Source organism: Plecotus auritus (assembly GCF_963455305.1).
Source record: "Plecotus auritus genome assembly, chromosome: 1".
Classification (NCBI taxonomy): Eukaryota; Metazoa; Chordata; class Mammalia; order Chiroptera; family Vespertilionidae; genus Plecotus; species Plecotus auritus.
In genome coordinates this window covers 181238428-181260675 of record NC_137770.1, presented here as the reverse complement: position 1 = coordinate 181260675, position 22248 = coordinate 181238428, and the positions used below count along the sequence as shown (strand labels likewise).

At 41.2% G+C, this 22248-nt stretch overlaps 1 protein-coding gene across 2 annotated transcripts in view; it reads right to left on the bottom strand.

Moving 5' to 3' along the window:
• Positions 1–21834, bottom strand: part of UNC5C (unc-5 netrin receptor C) — a 399186-nt gene extending 377352 nt beyond the window's left edge. For both annotated transcript variants that reach the window (XM_080644037.1, XM_080644038.1), the window contains exon 1: positions 21155–21834. In XM_080644037.1, coding sequence (XP_080500163.1) covers positions 21155–21278 — 124 coding nt within the window. In that variant the 5' untranslated portion in view covers positions 21279–21834. The remainder of the gene's footprint in view (positions 1–21154) is intronic.
• Positions 21835–22248: the final 414 nt, after the last annotated feature.

The following is a 22248-nucleotide window of genomic DNA, read 5'->3' as shown; positions in this document are numbered from 1 at the left end:
CCCAACTGTCCAATGTCAAAATATGCTGATAATTACAAATAATAAATATATTATCCCCACCTCTTCTTACCCATGTGTTTTTTGGATAATTCTTGAATCTCTTTTCCATATTTGGTGTCTACTTTGAAGAAAGACTGAGACCCTCTACAACTTACATATGTATTTGTAGATGGAGCTCTCTTAAGCATAATGTGTCAAGCTTGACTTAAGTTTATTTTAATTTATCTACAGAGATCTTTTCCTTAGCATGTTTGAGGGCTGGTCTGTCCTGGTAAATTTCCAGAATAAATCTTACGTCTTCCTTTTAAGTAGGGCAAGATCTTGACATACAACTACTGTGGGAGCTAAAGGCATTTCTGGCAAGAATGGTGGATGACTGACTTCTCCACTTGTTTTCATAGTAATAAATATATGGTTAGAATTAGGCAGGAAAACAAATATTCCCCAAAATACGTGCTAAGCACATCTGAGAATGAGTGGGGACATACAGATTCAGCACAAATCCTCTCTCAATTAGAAGGTGTTCCAGTTCATGAGGTTCATTCATCCCACATAAAAACAGCCAAAGTGTATGCTTACTTGGAAAAGAAAGAAAAAGAAAATTATCAATTTTAAAATGTAAAAGACTACCCTGGCAATTACATTTTCGTTTTGTTGATTTCCTTTAGTCTGTCTATGCCTCATATAATAGCATTTCCTGTAAGTTAGTGTAAACCCCAGCCTTTGGTGTATACATTAAGGTGAAAGAAAAATCTATATATATAAAAGCCCAGTGACCTTTATTGAGGAACGACCAGAATGACTGGAACGACCAGTGGCTATGACACGCACTGAAGCAGCCAACCAACGCGATCAGGCCCACCCCCCCAACCTCTCATGGACCCACTCCTGGCAGTCCTACCCCTGATCGCCGCCCCCCCCCCCACACACACACACACTCAAACTGCTGGTCTCGGATACAGGGAGCACTCGACTGAACTGTTGGCACCCTTCTGAGGGGAGATGCCGCCAGGTATACAGAAGGTATACAGAAGGCGCTCAGCAAGGAGTCTGCATGGGTTGTGTTTGCACCTTCATGCTGCCCACCCCCCCGCTCAACCACCACAATGCCGAAGGAAGCCTGACACAGGAACAGCCCATGCTGACCACCCACACGGAGACACAGCGTGTGATAAACATCATGTCCCACAGATGCCTGAATCCACCTCAAAAGAAGATGCTACAGACCCGGAGCGGGAAGATCAGGATGAGACAGAAGGCCTGGGAAAAGCATGGCCCTGTTCTGTGTTTGCTGCCCAACCCTGCTCCCCGGCCCCCTCTGTATGCCAAGCACCCGCATCACCACCCTTGGACGGAGGCCTGTGAAGGAGTGAAGAACTGTGGCTGTGCCTGTGGCTGCGCTCGGCCTCCTGCCCTCCTGGATAAGCAGGAAGCATATTTACGTGCCAGAATCTAAAACCCTCTTCATCGGTAATAGAGCCAATAATGCAAGACCCACACGTGTTTCTAAACAGGACTCTGTCCAGCTGTGTGTGAACCCAGATCGAAGGTTTGCTCTCCACCGAGGAGGCTGCAAAGGCTGCTCCTCTCTCTAATGCATGCAACCTGGAGAGGTTTAAAGGGAAAAGGAGATAAAAAATAAAACAAAATAGCAACAAGCTCTGAAGCCACTGCCGATGCCATCAAATCCTCCGCACGGTGGTGATGTCAGAGCCCGTCTCCCCAAGCCCAGGACTCAGACGGCCAAGCCGCTGACACCTGCCAGGTCGCCTGGCACCGGCCTCATCTACCCACGGCCACTTTCAACCTCCCGCCAGCTCCTGGAGGCGGGTGGGCTTGTGGATGGAGGCTTCCGAGTTAAAGCAACCCTGTTGGTGTAGCACAGACACGCGTGGGCTTTTTGATGAGAACCTATAACATCCCTTCACGAACGTGTTTTTAACTGTTCTGAGATCACGCTCCCAGCCTTGGTGACTCAAATAGGCCTCAGCGATTCCACTTGCCGGATGCAAAGACTGACCCCGGTTTCACGGAGACCAAACCCTCGGCCTGGAGCTGACATGCCCTTTCAAAAGGAAGGTCACCCTGGCTGCAGGTCCTTGCTCTTCATCATCACTTTGAATATTTCTTGCCATGCCCTTCTCTACCCAGCAAAGCTCATTTGGAATTGAAGGCCAGATAAAGAGCTTCACAGAAGAAAAAGGTTAAAGGAGTTCATCACCCCAATCGGCAGTGAGGCCAGCGGCCAATCTCCTGTGTGTCCCCTCCCCCCCAGCTGGCCCGGCCTGATGGCCCTGATGGAGGCAGCCAGTCGGACCCCACCTATGCACGAATTCGTGCGCTGGGCCTCTAGTATTAAAATAGTGCGCTATCAAATCAACTTAGCTAAGTGTATTCTTAAAGTAGACTTTGTATTTTGTAAATCCATGTTTAACATTTCTTTAATAACTTGATTAGAGGTTTTTATTGTATACACTTTATGGATCATTATTCTTTCTCTGTACCACTTAGAAAAGATGATATTTAATTTTTTTTTTAAATGTTTTTTTTTTTAAATATATTTTATTGATATTTCACAGAGAGGAAGGGAGAGGGATAGAGAGCTAGAAACATCGATGAGAGAGAAACATCGATCAGCTGCCTCCTGCACACCTCCCACTGAGGATGTGCCCGCAACCAAGGTACATGCCCTTGACCGGAATCGAACCCGGGACCTTTCAGTCCGCAGGCCAACGCTCTATCCACTGAGCCAAACCGGTTTTGGCTATGATGATATTTAATTATTTTAGAAAAAGGTGAAAATTGAAAAATGGTATCACTGAAGGGTGAAATTTTATGCAACAATGAACAAATACCTAATGAACAAATACCAAATACTTCAACTTAAAAGTTATAACAGAGAATACTTATGTAATTGAAATCAAAACTTTTGGTCATATGCAATAATGAAATCAATGATTTTGGTGTCCTTTGAAGCCATGAAAATTCATTTTAGAAAAAAACTAATATTTCCATTCATTCAATTTATCCATGTGATACTCATTAAAATAATGAGCAAAGCTGTTGGTTACACAATAAATACACCTTTTAACAACTAGAAATTATCTAATGTTGCTAAATCACCTTTTCTAAAAATGGAGTCGCGTCTTGTTTCGGACTTCATTCCTTGATAATGTTTAGGCACGTGCAGAAAGTGGTTAATGTGCATAAAAGGAATTTATTACATTTTCTTTTGTTTCCAAAGAAATATTCTTTTAGTACTGCTCTCAAGCCAGTTTTTATTTTGATGTTTTTTGGTCTATGCTGACGGTCTTGAAGTCTTTCCCAAAGTAATATTTGCCCCTTTAAACATCTCTCTGGCATTCCATTATGGGCACCTGCTGCCCATAATTACAGGTCTGTGTCCTAACCACTTCCTCTGCTTTATGTCAAGGCAATATGTAGGCTGCATGATTACAAACAACTACCAGTTAAAGACCACTGCGTAGCTCTCTGTGGTAATTATTTAGGGCAAGCTGGGTCTGCGTTTACTGAAGTCTTAACAAAAAAGAAGCAGTTACTTGTTATAATTTCCTCTTTGCTGGCAGTGTAGCATAATCCATAACTTATTTTGGTCACCTTAAAAGTACCGATGAAAATATCTGCTTCAATAATGCTTTGTAATGATACATTTCACTATCTATTTCCTCTTCTAAAAAAAATCAAAATATCCTGCCCGAAGATAACATAGGCTGTGGTCTTAGCAAAAATAATATTTCAGACAATGGTCAATTATAGGGAAACAACTGAGTTTAACATGTACTCCAAATAGATGTATTGTTCTTGACTCTGGGTTACTCTGTCCCCACCATCACAAACTCCTGCCCCCAACCTTATATTCAGAACAACTCAGCTAAGTGTATTCTTAAAATAGACCTTGTATTTTGATGATATTTTATTTCTTTTAGAAAAAGGTGAAAATGTTTGTGTCCCCAAATTCATATGTTGAAATCCTAATGCCCAAATATGATGCTATTCCGAGATGGGGACTTTGGAAGAGTCTTAGGTCATTAGGGTGGAGCCTTGATGAATGGGATTAGTGTTCTTGTAAAAGAGATCCCATAGAGATCCCTTGCCCCTCCCAGAGAGAGAAGGTGCTGTCTGTGTTCCAGGAAGTGGGCCCTTACCCACATGACCATGCTAGTGCCTTGCTTTCTGACTCCCAGCCTCCAGAACTATGAGAAATAAATGTTGTTTTTAAGTTACCTAGTCTGTGATATTTTGTTCTAACAGCCTGAATAGACTAAGACACATACCCTGCCAGAGGCTTGTTTATAGTGGAGAGAAATAAGAAGAAATATTCTGTAGAGCAATTTTTGATGTAAGAATAATCTATATAAAACAAAATTTCATCCATCAGTAGAAACTCAGTTTATTTTAGCACTATTACATGCTAGAATTCTACACCTGAAAATAGGAAAGGTTCTCTGAGGACTGTCAAAGGGTACAGGTTTGACTTGGAGACCTTTTAAACTCTTGATTCTGTGTTTAGGCAACTTGACCAAACTAGTTAGAGTCCAACTGTGCTCATATTGCTTACCCATTAATTGTCTGAGCTTCATCTCCTTCAACTGCAAAAGAATCCCAGGTCTTCATTACTTAATAGCCCCAAATTACAGGGTAGACCATCTGAAGTGGATTTCTGAAGGAGGGGTAAGGTGATCGGCCTTTTAGGCAGAATCCAAGAGATGGTAAACTTTCATTCCTGAGACTTTCTTCATGGTCCACCTACAACTTCCTATTCAGCTCACTCTGTCCAGGTGAAGAAGAGAACCTGGAAAGTTCTCCCTAACTCTACCACCACCATGACAAGTCCCAAGTCCCTGGAAGATATTTATGCATGAACACAATATGCATTCATCCAACATCATTCGAAAGATCTGCATTACAGGCTGACTGTGTTTGTCAAGCAGCTTGTCACATACTGTTCTAGAGATACTACGATGAACATGGCTCCTGCCCTCCTCGTCCTGCATGCTGGCTGGGGACAGAGGGAAGAGAAAAGAATATCACCACTGCGTGGCAAAGGTAGTCTTATGAAGGAATGAAGGTGCAAACTCAATCACAAGGACGGAATGGAAGGCAGCCAGCAGGGAGGGATGGAATGTGAGGAAGGCACACTTGTTCACAGCAAAGGGGTAGGCCGCCATGCTCACTCGCTAACAGCTGGCCGGAAACCCTGAAGCACGTCCCCGCCCAAGGCTGCACTGGAGCACCCTGTGGAGATCTGGTGGAGGTGCCCGGACTGAGGAGACTATACCCACAACGAGTCGAGGAATGGAATTAGAGGCCTGAGAACAAATATCACTGTCGGCCACATTGGCTGTTGACTCAGAAAGCCAAGTTAACAAAGTTAGATCTGATTCTAGATGCAAAGAGAGAGACATCAAAGGGTTTTAAGCAAAAGAGCTCTACTGATGTCGTCCGTGAGGGTTTGCCTGACAGATCCTCTCCTGTGGAGGACAGAGAGTGGGGCCAGGCAGGAAGCAGGAAGAACCTTCTTCAGAGATCCATTTGGGAGATATGGACGTATTTGAAACATATTTAGGTAATATATGTCATCTTTTCTAAGAAAACGTCATTAAAGGGTTGAATATGTTTAAATGTTGCAAACATAATTATGTGAGACTATGAAAGAATTTAATTTTTGTTTGTTTGAACAACATGGCTTTCTAAAATTATTCCCCTCCCTCCTCAAGAAAATAATAAGCAACAAACATTCATTCTGGCACAAATAAATATTGTTCGTATCAATGAAAAACACACAAAACCCTCAGTAATCACACAACAGGATTGTATAAGACAGTTCAATGTCCAGAAAAAAATTGAAGTTGTAAGAAGCTTATCTTTATTAAAACAAAAACAAGAAGAAAAAAACAAACAGGTACAGCCTAGAAGAAGGGGTTATAAACAGTCTCATCTTTTTAGTGGTTGTGGTTGTTTTTTTTTTCCCCCTTTGGAAATCTTCAAAGAAAACTACTACAAACCAAATGTTATACACAGCATAAAACCCCAAATAAGCAGTTTAATCAATCATTAAAATCATTCTAAGTTGCTTCTGTTGGGTTCTTTAAACAGAATAAGATCCTATAAAGATAAGAGGTTTTATAATCATGTAGGGACTAAACCACACTGCTGATTCCAGAGTTCTTATTAATTTTGCCTTTAAAGAGTGGGATGTTTCCTACAGTGCTGCACTTGGGGAGCTGGGGGAGGAGGGTTGGAGTTAAAAACTTAAAGAGTGTTAAACTTGCTTTTCAGACAAAGAAAATTACAAAGGAGTCAGTGTTCAATGGGCCAATTAAAAGTGTTTCCTGTCTGGGTATTATTTTGGTGTGGTAAGTGAGTTATCCTTGTTTATTTAGTTACTGCATCTATTACATTCTGTTGGCTAAAGAATGTAATAATGTAGTAATTAAATAAATAAGCATCTATTGTATTATTTTGGGTTACAAATGTTTGGGGTTATGTCCTTCTATTATGTTGACACATTTTGAGAGAAAATGTTATGTTTTGTTTAATTTTTAAATTTACAATGAAACATTTTAAAGAACAAAAGGACAAAAAGGATTGATTATGTGATGTTACAGTGAACTGAAATTTATAACACTGAATATTGTTTGCAGCTAAAAGCATTTTCTATGCCCGCCTTTTTTTTTTTTTCCAAAATAAAGTTGTTATTTAAGCAATGATACACTTTCATTTTATAAATACACGCTGAAAAACATTTTTCAAGCAGAACTATGATCTTTGAATATTTTCCCCTTTTCATTTTTATATATCATAAATAATGCATGTGAGCCTATGCAAAGCTATAGAGTCCAGCACAGTTTGTTCATAAACTAATCCATTAGAAAAATACTTTATTAAATGCAGTACATGTCAGTCACAACGTATATATTTAACAGTTTAACAGTTTTTGCCTACATTATAATATGGCCCTTATACATGTAACAATGCTGGTCTTGCTGGGAAATAGCAGTTTAATAAATTTTGTGTCTATCCTAGGATCAGCAAATGCTTAAGTGTGTTAAAATTTTCTGATATAAGAAGTTTGTCTCTATTCCTCTAGAAATAATTTAAATATTAACAAAAAGTAAATAATTTGCTAATTGTTTTTTCTGTTCTTTTAACTTATATTTGTCTTTATGAGAACAGCCAAAATATAGTGGAGAAAAGTATAAACTGATTTTTCGATTGACATTTATTAGGTACTACTTTTAATAGAATATATTCTAGATTCAAAATCTGGCATAGAAAAAAATGATCAGATCTGCATACATACATACATCTAATATATTTTTACTTCCGTAACAGTCAAGAAAAGGGAAATGTTAAACTTCCAAAAATAAAAAATGAGAGGCACTGGCAGGATAGCTCAGTTGGTTAGTGCATCATCCAGATATGACAAATTTTCTGATTTGATCCTTGGTCAAGGCAAATACAACAGATGAATGAATGCATAAATAAGTGGAACAACAAATCAATGTTTCTCTCTCTCTCACTTTCCCTCTCATGCTCTTTCTCTTCCCACCCCTTCTTCTCTCTAAAAACGTAAAAGAAACCTAAAACCATTCACTATTCTAAACAGTCATGCTAATCCCACTGTGAAATGGATATTATTAAATATTATTTTAGGAAAATTTTTCTAAGTATAAACATTTTAATTGCACCAAACTACATTATATATTGTATTAACTTGAATTTTTAAAAAAATTTAATTCTTCATACAAAAAAAAAAAAATATAGAGATACACTTGTAAAGTTATCAAAGAAAGTAACAGTATGTTAATATTGCAGGGTTTTTCTAAAACCTATTGCAAACTCTAATGTAATAATTGTCCTATTTCAATCAGTCTAGCATTATCTTGTTATTTTCGACATAATTCAATTTCATCATACTAGTTCATAGATGTGTACTAATTTATTGTGGGGCAAAATACAATGACATTCTTTTTTCATGTTGTAATAGAATTAAGTTTTATGCAATAGAGAAGGGAAAACATATGGAAAATAGTCACTTTTAACAGATGTTTTAATCTGAAAAAAATAAAGTTGGTTTAGAATTAAAAATCAAAGCCCACTGGTTGAACTGAGACATATTTCCATCTGTTATTAATGTTTGAGTTACATATTAAAGATGAGATTATTCATCAAGTCCCTCATATAATAAGTTAGTAAACGGGATTTTGGTTAGAAATGTAATTGCATAAACTCTGTCCATCTAAGCTTCCAATTCATTCCAAACAAACCTTCACAGTGGCCTGAATTGAATTAAAACAGTTAACAAAACCAAAGAGTACTTCTTGATTTTATTAAGAAACACTTGTATGAAAATCTGTGAACATAAAAGGGAAGCTTTGCCACCCCATTATGATTAAATAGTAGTCCTTTTCTTCTTTTTTTATTTATTTTCATTTTTTTCTCCTTTTAAGCAATACATGGTTATGTGAGGTGTTTTTTAACATAATAAAGAAAAATTGACTTAATTTTAAAATATAAATAAACAAACAAGTAAATAAATAAATGATGTGATGTCTCAGACTTATAAATAGTACTCAGGTTAGAAATGATGAATAATTCTGAGAACTAGAAAGTGTGATGAGAATTCAAGTGACCATTGTGAAACTGTACACAAAGCTTATGCCCAAGTGACAGGGGTCATAAGCTTAAGCGGGACTCCCCATTGTTGCCTGTACAGGCCTTCACTAATGGTCTGATAATGAGGGGTGGGGGCTGGACAGGGAGGTTCTCATGATACTTTACAGTGGGGTGAGCATGGCAGCCGCTGATTAATTACTGCCCTGTTCTCATCTCATGCATCAGATTCCTGAGCAACCCTCACTGTGTCTCCACAATAGTCTCGGAGTTACAGAACACTGTCGTAGGGAATTCTTCAAGGTGAGTTATTAAAGAATTATTATTCAACTTCCACAGCATGATGGAAAAATACAATAAAATTTAAAAAGACAAAAAAAAATAATTCTTGGATCCTAACATATTTGCAGTAAAAGTTTTTGTCTTTTAGATGATTAAAATTGAAATTAAAGCCCTAGCTGGTTTGGCTCAGTGGATAGAGGATCGGCCTGTGGACTGAAGGGTCCCAGGTTTGGTTCTGGTCAAGGGCACATGCCTGGGTTGCAGGCTCGATCCCCAGTAGGGGGCGTGCAGGAGGCAGCCGATCAATGATTCTCTCTCATCATTGATGTTTCTATCTCTTCCTCTCCCTTACTCTTCCTCTCTGGAATCAATAAAAATATTTTGTTGTTGTTGTTTGTTTGTTTGTTTGTTTTTAAAAGGAAAGTAAAAGATATTCAAAAGATAAAAAATGAGCGTAATGGTGGACATTTCCACCTTTTATATCATTGCAGGCAGTACTAATACATCCTTATACTTTCAAAAAAATATGAACACATATGAAATTGTACCTCTGTTTTCACTTTTCTCAATAGCTTGTGTCTCCCACCCTTTACACACAAGTATTTACATACATAGCAGTGCCTACGGAAGGGACTTCCTGTTGTTTCAAAATGCACTGAGAAAGTAAACACTGAGGCTAATAGTAAAATATCTGTTCACTTTAAGTGAATATCTCAAAGTTGTGCACATGACTAAGTGTCCCTAGGAAAACAACTCTCTCTGAACACCAGCTTAAGCTTCTCCATATGATTTTTCTCAAAGGCTCCCTTTTAAAACCATCGTTACCACTCATTATCTCCTTGTTATATAGACTTTTCTTTGTTTCATTACCAATCTCTGCCTGTTTAGTAGCAGCCTGCCACTACTATCGGATGACATTTGTTTCACTTAATGTATGTAGTTTTAGAAGAAATTACAGAACTGCTATTACTGAATTATAGGAAAAAATTCCTACGTACATTTAGCTGACACTGCATCAGCTGCTATTTAAACTGGGCTTAGCTAATGGACTTTTAATGTCAGTGGGGTTACGTGCAGTTACTGGCTATTAGCAGAAATGGCTCCTTTCTATAAAAATCACTTTTCCTCAAGTGTGTTGTTTGAACATTCCTTTCCCTAATTTAGTGACTGTCACTGAATGGAAAACAAAGTCAAGGACTCTGGAATCCGCTGTTATCTTGAAGACCATCTTTTTAACCTTGCATTCAGCATTTAACAGGCAACCTCCCTCATTAGCATTTAGACTTGTGATCACAAAACTTTGTGAGGCATTATTACTTACTTTGCTGGGCTTTGCAGAGTACTACTCATTTTGCTATGAAAACCCAGTGTCATTCATCCATGAATGTAGGAGACACAAAAGAACATACAAAACAATTCTTACTGAACCTTAGAATTTATTTGCATCTTTGAAAATCCTAGTTCATGAATGCCAAGTGATGTGGACACATGGTAATTATTAATATATATTTACACATTGATGTGTCTTGTGAATATTCAGACATTACCTTGCATTCCAATACAATATTAAATTCAACAAGGAAGCATATTATCCCTCTGTCTGGAGTGAAGTTCTGCATATTCTTTCAAAAGTAACGACTTCTTTCCCCCTCAACTAACTTCACTTTTGCTCCATTAAATAAAGCTTTCAATACATGTATTGGAGAAACCTATCCAACCTTTGAGGGAGTCCAAGAAAACCAAATGTTCCCCAGGCTGGGAACGTAACTCCACTTGATGAATAAGTGGAAACAAACTATCACAGAATTCAGGAAGGAACAACACAAGGGGCCTCTCCTTCTCAGCCCACAGAGGAGGTCACCTCCTGAGGGGTACATACAAGGGAAATCCTCTCTCTCCTGGGATCACCCTGAGAGAGTCCTGCTCGCCTCCGAAGGGTTTTACTTGCGCATGCGTGCAAGTTGCCGGTCTCTTGCGGTCAACAAATTTAGTCCATTCTGTAGAAAAGCAGCAGAAGTCCTCCAAGGTCTGTAATAGACCAGTGAAAGGGGGATCCCCTCTCCGTCCTTGGAGGAGAGGAGAAAACGTGTTTCTATCAGATAAACCACTGCACCAAGGCGGCAGAGGCCTCCCCACTGCACAGAATGGCTTAGCGACTGCTACAGAAAGAGGCACTTCTTGCGGAAAAGTAGGGTGTGATTTTCAGTCGTGATCCATTGATGAAATCTGATTTCCTACTCAATGACTACCTTCATGAATGCGTTTTTTAAGTAAAAATGTTTGGTTTTCATTTCTTGAAAGGTTCTGTTTTGTTATTAAGGATATTGCCAATTCTATTTGAAAATGAGCTCTCATTTCTAAAATAAAAATGATTACGCAGACACACACACACACACACACACACACAATTCGTGCAAGTATATATATACTCATAGGAATTATTGAACTATACTTGTCCACTCCTTGTAACTCTTCATTTCATTAAGACTCTGCCTGGAAATACCTTCCTAAGAAATAATTCCACCGTTATTTAATTCAATAAGAAATGATGTGTCTCTTACATCTGATCATCATTTCTAATAAATCCAATAAACTCATTACCCCCATCCTTCTGGAAACATGCCTATCATTTAAACTTTTCTTAGTCATCCTTTTATTTTTTTTCATCATGTTATAGTAAGTAAACCATAACTTTCTTTGCTGTGGTCTTTTAATTCTATATAGATATATGCATGTGTAAATATCAACAAAAATAAATAGATCAGTATATAAGAGAAAGATATTGGCAGCATTTTTAAAAGTGTGCAATAATAGATAAAACTCCACTTAAAATCTTTCCCTGGACAAAGAATGTGATTCGGTTTCTGATGTAAGGGTGAGAGTTAAGATGCAATGTTGGTATTGTTACTAATGACAATGTTTAACAGAGCAGCTCAGAAATTGGCAATGCATTCTATTATGACAACTGAAGGATTAATTATATATTCCAGAGGAATATACTCTAAGTTACTCTCTACCAGCAAACCTCTAATTTAAGTCTAGATTTCTCAAACAAGCACATCCTGCCCAAATAGGTCCAAGTATAATCCAAATGTAACTTTCTTCAAATATATGCCTTTTATATACTGTCTTTTGCTCTGTTAATTGAGATAGGTGCAGATGAAGACTCTATTTAGATAAAAGTTTCATGTCAGAGGGTCTGTTGGATAATATTATGATGAAATACTGATTTTAGGTTTCTCTTCCAGATAGCACAAATAAATGAGTCGAACATGCCTATTTTTCCTCAGCTTCTGAGCGCAGTTACCGAAATGGGCTTCTGATTTCCATGAAGCTACACACTGTGTTGGTGATTGCCATTGGTGGCTGGAAAGAAAATGTTTTAGGCTCCTTGCATCCTTGGGTTTGGTCCATAACACATTTTAAAGCTTACACGCTTTCATTATCTTATGGAGATCCGGGAGAAAGAAGGAAAGTTGTTAAAGAAAATGACGGGCAATGTAATTACTGTTTTATTTAGAATGACTTTTAGATTGTTACTTGCTAAACCTGTGTACTTCGACTAGTGGCTATGATGTGCATATTTGGCAAACTCTTTAGCCAATGGAAGATAAAAGGTATCATTTTCCCTTTTATCAAAAGCTAAATTCAAATGTCAACATGTTTCACATAGACATATGTTCAAAGTGAAATTGCCATTATTGACCATAGCTTCCCAACCACAAAGTTTTTATTGTGATAGTAATTTGTGTGTTTTTTTTGTTTTCTTTTGTTGGTTTGGTATGGATTAGAGATAATACAGGTCTCTGACACTTTTAATAAAAAAACAGAACTTCTGTTATTGACTATCACTTTTAGTTCCCCTAAAAGGTAGAGGATACTCTTTCACCTAGATCTTAAAAGGATTTTTTAGGTTCTTGAAATTTCAAAAAGATATTAGAATTATATAAAACTAGAAGACCATTGCATGAAGAGATTCATGCAATAGGCCTTCCTTCCCTTGGCTTCCAGCACCGGTTTTCCTCTGGCACCCGGGACCCAGGCCTTCGCTCTGGCCAGAGTCTGCCATCTTCCTCTTTGCTGCAGACTCCGGCCAGAGTCTGCAGTCTTGTCTTCCCTGCGGCACTCCGCTCCTGTAGATCGCTTTGCACCCTGCCCTCCCTCTCATAGCAGGCATCCTGCCTCACCTGGCCACTCCGCACCTGGAGCAGCTGGGCGGCCGCCATCTTTGGCCTTGTAATTTGCATACTCACTCTGATTGGCTGTGGGCATAGCGGAGGTACAGTCAATTTACATGTTTGTCTATTATTAGGTAAGATATCAAGTTAAATACAAGTAACAAATTTGTGAATTCATAGAGAATAGGATGGTCCCTTTAACTTTAATCTTATACATGAACTAGAGGCCCAGTGCATGAAATTCATGCATGGGGGCGGGGTGAGGGTGTCCCTCAGCCCAGCCTGCACCCTCTCTAATCTGGGACCCATTGTGCCTAAACGGGCAGTTGGACATCCCTCTCACAATCCAGGACTGCTGGCTCCCAATGGCTCGCCTGTTGCCTGCCTGATTGCCCCCTAACCACTCCCCTGCCAGCCTGATAGATGCCTAACTGCTCCCCTGCAGGCCTGGGTCTCCCCCAACCGCCCTCCCCTGCAGGCTTGGGTCACCCCCAACTGTCCACCCCTGAAGGCCTGGTCGCCCCCAACTGTCCTCCTCTGCAGGCTTGATTGCCCCCAACTGCCCTCCCTTGCAGGCCTGGTCCCTCCCAACTTCCCTCCCCTGTTGGTCATCTGGTGGCAGCTATCTTGTGTCCACATGGGGGCAGCCATCTTTGACCACATGGGGTGGCCATCTTGTGTGTTGGAGTGATGGTCAATTTGCATATTACTCTTTTATTAGATAGAAATGTATTTCACTATGCCTATAATTACAAGTGAATATATTATACCACATGCCCTATCATATTGCACTAAACTTCTATTGTCTAATAGAGTATACATTATGAATTAATTTAAAATGATTAGTTTTCTATAAAAATTATATACTTTATACTACTCTTTTATATATTATATTATTATAAACACCAATTTTCTTGAGTTTTGAAAGAAAACACCTTCATTGCCATTCATGGACATATATGCCCTTATAATTGGGCTGCAAGTACTAATCTGTTTTTATTGAGAAAAAATGTTCATACAGAAGGTTTTTCTTTTGAACAAAAAAAAAAAAAAAAAGAGAGAGAGAGAAGACAATAAATTATTGTTGAGTTCAGGCAGTCCATGATTAAATAATCAATTAAGACATTGACTAAAACTCCTAAATGTTAGCATTCATCAATAAACTTGTTAAATGTGCTAAGGGAGTTTCTGTTGTTTAACATCCTTAGTTTGAAGAGGAGATAATACATGTTCATCTACCTAAGGCATTTTTATGGCTCTCATAATTGCTGAGAAATGAAACTAGCCACAAGATCTAAATGACAATGATTAATGAAGGTTAAAAACTCCCTATCCTCACAACATTTCTAAATAAATAAGACTGGTAAGTCTGGAGTTCAATTCGATTAATCAATATCATCTGTTAGCATGATTCTATTGAGCCCTCCTATTTAAAATAAGAACTCTAACGGGCACATCAATATAATGAAGTCTCACCTGGCTGCCGTCACTCTCACGTTGCCCTTCTACATTGGCAATAAGATATGGTTGGTTATTTAATTAAAAGAGGCTATTCCCCAATGATTGGAGTTTTCAGATGTTAGACTTCACTTTTGCCACACCAAGCACTTTTGAATCACTGCTTAGGGCTAATAAAGGTATACTGACATAAGGGCAAATATCTGCATATTTGGCACTTTCAAAGCTATAGTTTGCTTTTTAAATTATGACTTCAATTTAATTAATGTCGAAGTTGTTTTAACACTATCAACTCCGTGTAGAAAGCGAAGTAAGTTTTAAGTTACTATAAAATCTAGATACATTCTTCTGTGTATTTCAAAACCTCATATAGAATCCTAAGGGAGCAACTTTCAAGGGGCAGGAATGTCAAAATTATAAACCATATTAAACTTCAACCCAAAACTTTTTAAATTTCTCAAATATAGAACAATACTTTCCAACATTTAGTTTATAAAGAGTCCAAATATTTGAAACATAATATGTTTTGGGTTTTCATAAAAAGGCAGAAATTCTGAGAGTTCTAATCAATTAGAAAGAATAGAAAAGCTTGCTAGCTCTGATCCTGATAGCTTACAGTTATTACTATAAATTTTTTTAATATATTTTATTGATTTTTTTACAGAGAGGAAGAGAGAGGGATAGAGAGCCAGAAACATCGATGAGAGAGAGACATTGATCAGCTGCCTCCAGCACGCCCCCTACTGGAGATGTGCCTGCAACCCAGGTACATGCTCTTGACTGGAATCGAACCCGGGACCCTTCAGTCCGCAGGCCGACGCTCCATCCACTGAGCCAAACCGGTTAGGGCTATTACTATAAATTTTTATTTAAATCTCTAAATTTGGAGATGACAAATATTTAAAATAAGAGAAACTATAAATTATTCAATTTTTGGATTTTTTTAAGAACTGGGATAAAGGAGATAGTAGAATTGCAACATTGCTCAAGTCAAACTTATTCCAAAAAAAAGTTACATAAAATAAAGCACTGAGTGTCTGTGAGCTGTATTTCAAATGCCCTTGAACTATGTGCCACTGGGGTAATACCCAAGGCTTCAGATTCATGTACCTTCCTATACAAATACATAAGCAATTATAAATCCAAATAAAATATAAAGTCCAAGAGTCCATACAAAGCTTTAAGAAGTTATGGTTTAAAAAAGAGAGAGAATGAGAAAGTTCAGGCTCTGTAAGAGCACACCAGGCAATCAGACATTAAAAGCAGAATGAAAATACTGTGAGAAAGATCTGTCCCAACATAAAAAAAAAACTAACAAATATCTTGTTTTATCATAAAAGTTGGGCAAAAACATTTGCACCAAACATGAAAAATTAGCAATAACCACTAACCAAGTAGAAGTAATTAAACGTGAAACATTAAAAAAAATGTTATCTAGATTATTCATGTTATTCTAAATTATGATCCTAAAACTTTCTATTGCAAATATAATCTTAATATATAAAAGGCCTGGTGACTATGCTTTGCCTTCAAATCAATCTAATTTTCTATATATTTCTTTGTGTTGTTATAACATGTATTCAATTATGTTCTTCAGACTGTACACCGATATCCATTTTTTTTTTATGAAAACCTACTGACATTTTGTAAAAGGCTGTTTTCCCCAGACCCTATCTGAAAACATGGAACTTGACATGTGTTTTCTTTTAATAAAAGTGTTTATTTATGTATGGAAGTCTTCTTTCCCTTCAACATTCATTGTAAAGAAAGAAAGTCAAGGGTGGAGCTTGTAGCTAGGAACTAACTGGCAGGGACTTGACCTGGCATTTTCAGAACTGGCATTGGGTGAATTTTCACAGAGAAAGCAGAAAGGAAGAAATGGGACTAGGAAAGGAGAGAGCTTCCACACGCTGTTCAGGGAACCATGCACTGCCCAGGAGCTCACAGCGATACACTTTGGAGCATCTCCTCAGACGGCTCCTGGTGCTGATTTTGGGGAAGCAGCATCTACAGCCATCCCACTCGGAGTTCACAATTATTGACCTTTAATTTCTTCGACTTATAGATTTCTTTGCCAATGGTTTACACGGTTGGAAGACAAAGAATATTGCTGTAAATACTTCGCATGTATTAATTCATTCAATCCGAATATGACTTGTAATGATCCTCATTTTATATCAGAGGACATTGAGGCACAGGGACACTAAATAACTCATTCATTGCCAAATACCGAGGCAGGGTAGGGGCAAGATCTTTAGAAGGTGGTAACCACTAACATAAATGGCAGAATGGGCACACACCACTAACTCTCTTTAGCTTGTGCCTCCCCCAAACCAGACGAAACATATATTTAATCTAAGGAAGATTTGATTTAAGATAGTTGCAATGCAAACTTCCCACCAAACTGCCACCCTCAAGTTCCTCTGTGTAGAAATTTTAGGACCCCCACTACCATTCCCTAGCCTGACCTATGTTCACTATCTTTGGATGCTTGAGTCCAGAAAGTACTACACCTGTGCCCACTGTTATACTTCAGAATGTGAATTTTCACTATATGCTTATAAATCTGCCTTTCTGAAAGGCTGAAAAACTGTCTCGTTCAACTCTGCATCCCTAACAAACAGCACACAATCTGGGGCATGATAAGTGTACAACAAAGTCAAGTGTACAAAACTTGACTTTGAATACCACCACTACCCAAATGAGCTGGTAAGTTTTTGATTTGTGAAGAAACGTGAGCAGGTTTGTTTTTAACTGCCACAAATACAAAGTCAGGCTGAAATCTAGAATCGGAAGGCAAGAGTGCTGGCTTAGTCCCTGCCCCACGCTTCCCCCCTTATCTTTCTGAAGTGGCTGCAGCCTGTAACGTTAATGTTTCTTCTGCCAGTGACTCCCTCTGCTGCTCCAGCAAAGCCATGACCTAAATCAGAAAAGTGCTAGACACAGTTAAGGCTGAACAGACCACACTCTAGCTGTTCTGTACACACTAATTGGGGGACTTAGCACACATTGGAGAACAGTTATTTTTAAGTCTCAACAATAATTATAAATAAGCAAAGAGGGTTTGCCTAGTAGAGCTCATGCCTCATACGTGTTCATGTCCTTGAGGGTTGCTTTAAAAAGACCAGTATGGATTCTGATCAGGACTGCAAGGGGAGATGTTAGAGGACCCTGTCTTGTTGAATTCTGAATCCCCAGTAACCAGAACACAAAAGACCAAGGAGTCAATAAATGTGAACAATTTGTCTACACAAAGGTAAGCTAGCCTAATTTTCTTTATTGCAAATTCAAAATGTGAATTTATGAATTTACTCTGCTCCTAAAATGGAAAATATATAGTATAATTGTAATGAAATTCAAGGTTGTGTTTTTTATGTCAATTGTACCATACCAATATGTATATATGCACAAAAGCAATTTTTACTCTGTTATGGGAAGTATATTACTTGTTTATCAAAAACATTATAAATCAGTTTATGACAGTAGAGCATTATCCTAATATGATTAGAATCTTCAGTAATTTTCTGTCCTGAGTTTGGTGGTGTTAACACTCGAAACACTAGTTGGTGCTAGATAAGCAGAATTTCAATGCTGTATAGTCCAGAAATAAAATGCATTTATGAAATAGGACACTAATTCTGAAGCACACCATTCAAACACACACACACACACACACACACACACACACACACTTTTCCTACTAAAATCTTTCATTCTTGAAAGTCAGAAACACCACCAATTCCCTAGAGCTAGGAGTTCCCAGCATTCCTGAATGAAACAATTAGGGCACAGCCAGAGAGGAGAAAGTTGTTGCCTAAAGCCCAGAGAATGTCCCAAGGACCTGTTTAAAATGACTGCTGTCTTTCTTTGAAGCACAGTTACAAAACACAGAACACTTACAAATAACACTCACTATGCTTTTTCATCTTAAACATCTGTTGTTTTCTTGGCTATCTCTGAAGAGACACATTTCCTAAAACTTTTAAATTTGCCAGTACTTCTCTAACAACAGAATAAAAACCTCATCCACATTGTAAAATGCTTAAATTAACTTTCTCATCATAACTGCATATGTACTGTCATTCATAAAATAGTTCATTCTGATCCTTAAATCCCCAGCACATGGAAATCACACTTCCAGGGAACAACAACATCTTGTGTTTCTCTAGTATGTAGTCCACCAAGGGGAGAAAGACAAGAAATTAGAAAGAAAAGAAGAACTGACCACAAGACCATGATAAAAGTCCGATTCTGGGAAGGCATTGTCATGGTGCTTTGACAGTAAGCAGGCTGGGGGAATGGAGTAGTGTGGTGGTGATAGCAGCTGATAATAGCTGCTAGTAGGGTTTGGCACTTTCTACATGTTTGATACCTAACAGACAAGGAGGAGGAGCTGGCATCAGGGAACATGGAGGACAATAAAGATAAAAGAGGTGAAATAATGTCTTTCGAAGATCGCAAGATTCAAACACAAATAGTTTATTCACCAGGAACTGAAAAAACTAAATAAACTAAATGGAGACCAGTACTGAAATACACACATCCAATAGAAAACATTTTACTTTTCCACTTAAGATCTGAAGAGCAGGTTCAGTTCTCAATCTCTGGCTCTTCTGGTCTATAAGAAGAAAAACAGCACAAGTGGCAAATGTTGTCTATCCTGAGCATCTTTTATTTTCATATCTTCTTTCTTCTTTCAATAGTAATCCATTTACAATCTCCAGTTTATCTTTATCGATCCCTTTTCCTATGCAGTCTTTTTAATTTGGCTGTAGTAAGCTCTGGGCAGGGATGTCAGATCTCCTGTTTGGCATCCTTGGGGACTTTAACTTGTCCTTTCTCCAAATAGTTCTCTCACTGTCCCCGTCCCTCTCCCAGCCCTCACCCCAGGCTTTGTGCACCCAATAACAGCAGGCGAATTCCACAGGGAATCATGCAGTTGATTCCTCAACTATTCATCAGGTTGCCCACTTAAACTTCCAAACAGCCCCCCTAAGCACCCTTGGCTGCTGCCCTGAGAACTTCTTAACCAATTTCAAGAAACCTACAAGTTCACAGGAGCCTCCATGGAGATTCCTTTGTAAAATGGACAGATGAGCCTTGGAAGTACGCACAGGAAAACCAGAACCTCAGGGTGGGAGGCATCTGGCAAGGAGGAAAGGATTTATGAGCATGGCCACTTAAGGCGGCAGCAGGAAAATTTACTCCCAAAGTAGCTATGGCTAATTCACAAAGCCTCGCTAATCACTTACCCCGCTACCCGGACCTCGCCCGCCTAAGCTCAGCGCTGCCCTGGACTTCCCACGCCCTCGGCCCCAGCGCCCTCTCAGATCAGAGTGATTGCTGTCCGGACCCCCCAGAGTGTCTGAGCAGCCGGTTAGGCTATCGCTGCACCTTCTCTGCTCTCTAATGTTTAAAGATATGTAACTGAGAGGATGGGATGCCTGCATTATCTCCGAATGCTGCACAAGCTTCCTCCATTCCCACCGCCAACCGCACCCCCGCCACGAGCTGCCTCTTCAGAGCCAGCGACCATCAGAGAACTAGTCAAAAAGACGCAGGTTGGCGCTTTGTGGCCAGGAGGTTGGGAGCCCAGGTGACACGCTGCGGAGGGGGCAGCGTGGGCTCTTTGCTCTCCGTCTCTCTTCCACTGAGCTTCCTGGGCTCAGAAGGCTGGGAACTGCCGCTACCAATTCAAACTCCAGGGGCAAGAAGGGAGCTAGGTGATCAGGCCCCCTTCCTCCCCTCCTCCTTGCCCACCGCCAACTCCCCTCCGCTGTTCTCCCAATAGTGCCCAAGGCCCCGGACATTTATTTTAAAGCTCAGACGCATTAAATTAAAATGTCAGAGTTATAAACCAGCCGGTTACCCCGGGGACTTTCGGATTTGGTTTGAGCGAGCAGTCCGTTTCCCCAGAGCTCACAGGTTCTAAGTTTCTCCGTCGCCTGCTGGGAGCGAGACGCCGAGAGGCGGTGGGTGCGGAGGCGCGCACCCCCAGGCCTGCCGCAGGCTGGGTCAAGCGGGTCCGGAGGGGTGGTGGCGGGGGGGCTACGTGTCTCCACGGCGCCCTGAGCAGCAGCCGAGGGGCACCAGCGCTGTGTGTCCTCGGCCTTGATGGACACGTTTCCCTAGCTGAGCGCCTTTCCGCGCCTGGCACGCTCAGAGACTCACCGAAGACCTTGCAACCCCAGAAGTGGCCCAGCGCGGGGAGCCGCCGCGCATCGGGGCGCCCCTCTGCCCGCCACACGGCACGCACACCGAGAGTCTCCACACCTCTCGTGCACAATATTCAACAACGTGTGCGTGTGGGGCAGGAAGTGCAAAAGACACCCAAGGCTCCCGCATGCCCAGAGACAGATGCATGTCCACACCCCGTGAGTCCCTGCTCCATCCATGCCCCTCTCGGAAGACAAATTAAACATAATCACCAAAGCTTCTTGACTAGTTGGGAAAGCGGGATTTTAAGTGATTTAAATGAGCCTCGTGGAGTGCACCGGAGGCTCATTAAGGAAGCCGGGAGAACTGGGGAGGAAGAGAGGGAGAAGGAGGGAAGGAAGAAGCAAAGGGAGGTGGCCTTGGAGCTTGGCGAACCCCCTTACCTTGAGCGGCCGAGCCCGTGCCGCTGGCGCTGAGCAGTGCCAGGGCAGGTAGCACCAGCATTGGCAGCACGTATCCCAGTCCCAGTCCGCAGCGGGCCGCTGTCGCCCGCAGACTTTTCCTCATCGTCGACAGAGGTGGGCAGGGGGGAACCACACCGACGCGCGAACCGCGGAAAGCCCCACTGGGCAGCAGCCGAATCCCTGCCCCGCGAAGCAGTCCGAAGAAATAATGATAACCAAGCGGCACACTCCACTTTCTCCAAGGGCAAGGGCCAAGGGGGGTGGAGAGCAGACGCCGAGGAGGAGTTGGGAGGACCCTCTTGCCCGGCGCCTTCTAACTGGAGGCTCGCGAACGGCTGCTCTGCCCCCACTGGGGAAGTCCGGGGAGACGCAGGGGCGGCCACCTCGGCGCTCCTCCCCAGCAGCAGAAGCAGCCGCAGCTCCACCGCGCGCCCAGCCCCGACTGCTCTCCTGGTCCCCTCGCCCGTGCCGAACACTCTCAGGCACCGGCGGGCGAGGGGAAGGGGAGGGGGAGGAGGAAGAGAGAACTGGGAGGAGGAGGGAGTGGAGAGAGAGTTGGGCACAGTGAGGCGCTCCGCTCTCCAATCTCAGTGTTCTCACGACGCGTGGAGACGGCTCGACTGCCGCTGCTGTGCGGCCAAGGAGGTTCACCTCCCAGTGTGGGGCGCCTGGAAGCTCCGAGACGTTCGCCGAGGAGGCGTGGAGGGCGCAGCCCAACTCCACTGGGGGGTAAGCGGCGCGGGAGCGCGCCCGGCCTTCTTATGTAAGCTAGGACTGCGCGGGGGGGATGCACGCCCGGTGCGGGAGGTGGAGACCGGCTGTCTGTTTCCCTGCGGAAGCCGGGGAGGGAGAGACCTGCGGGAAGAGGCGGCAGCGGGGAGTGGGAGCGCGCCTGCCTCCCGCGGGGCGCCAGACCGGACTCCAAGAGCGAAGCGGCGTGCCCTGAGCTACTTGGCTGCGTCTTGTGGAGCCCAGCCCACCGGCCGCCAGCTTCTCCACGGAGCCAGCAAAGCCTGAGCCAGACTCCCGGGGCCTGGACTCGGTCTACCACTTCCAGTCTTGAGATTGATGAA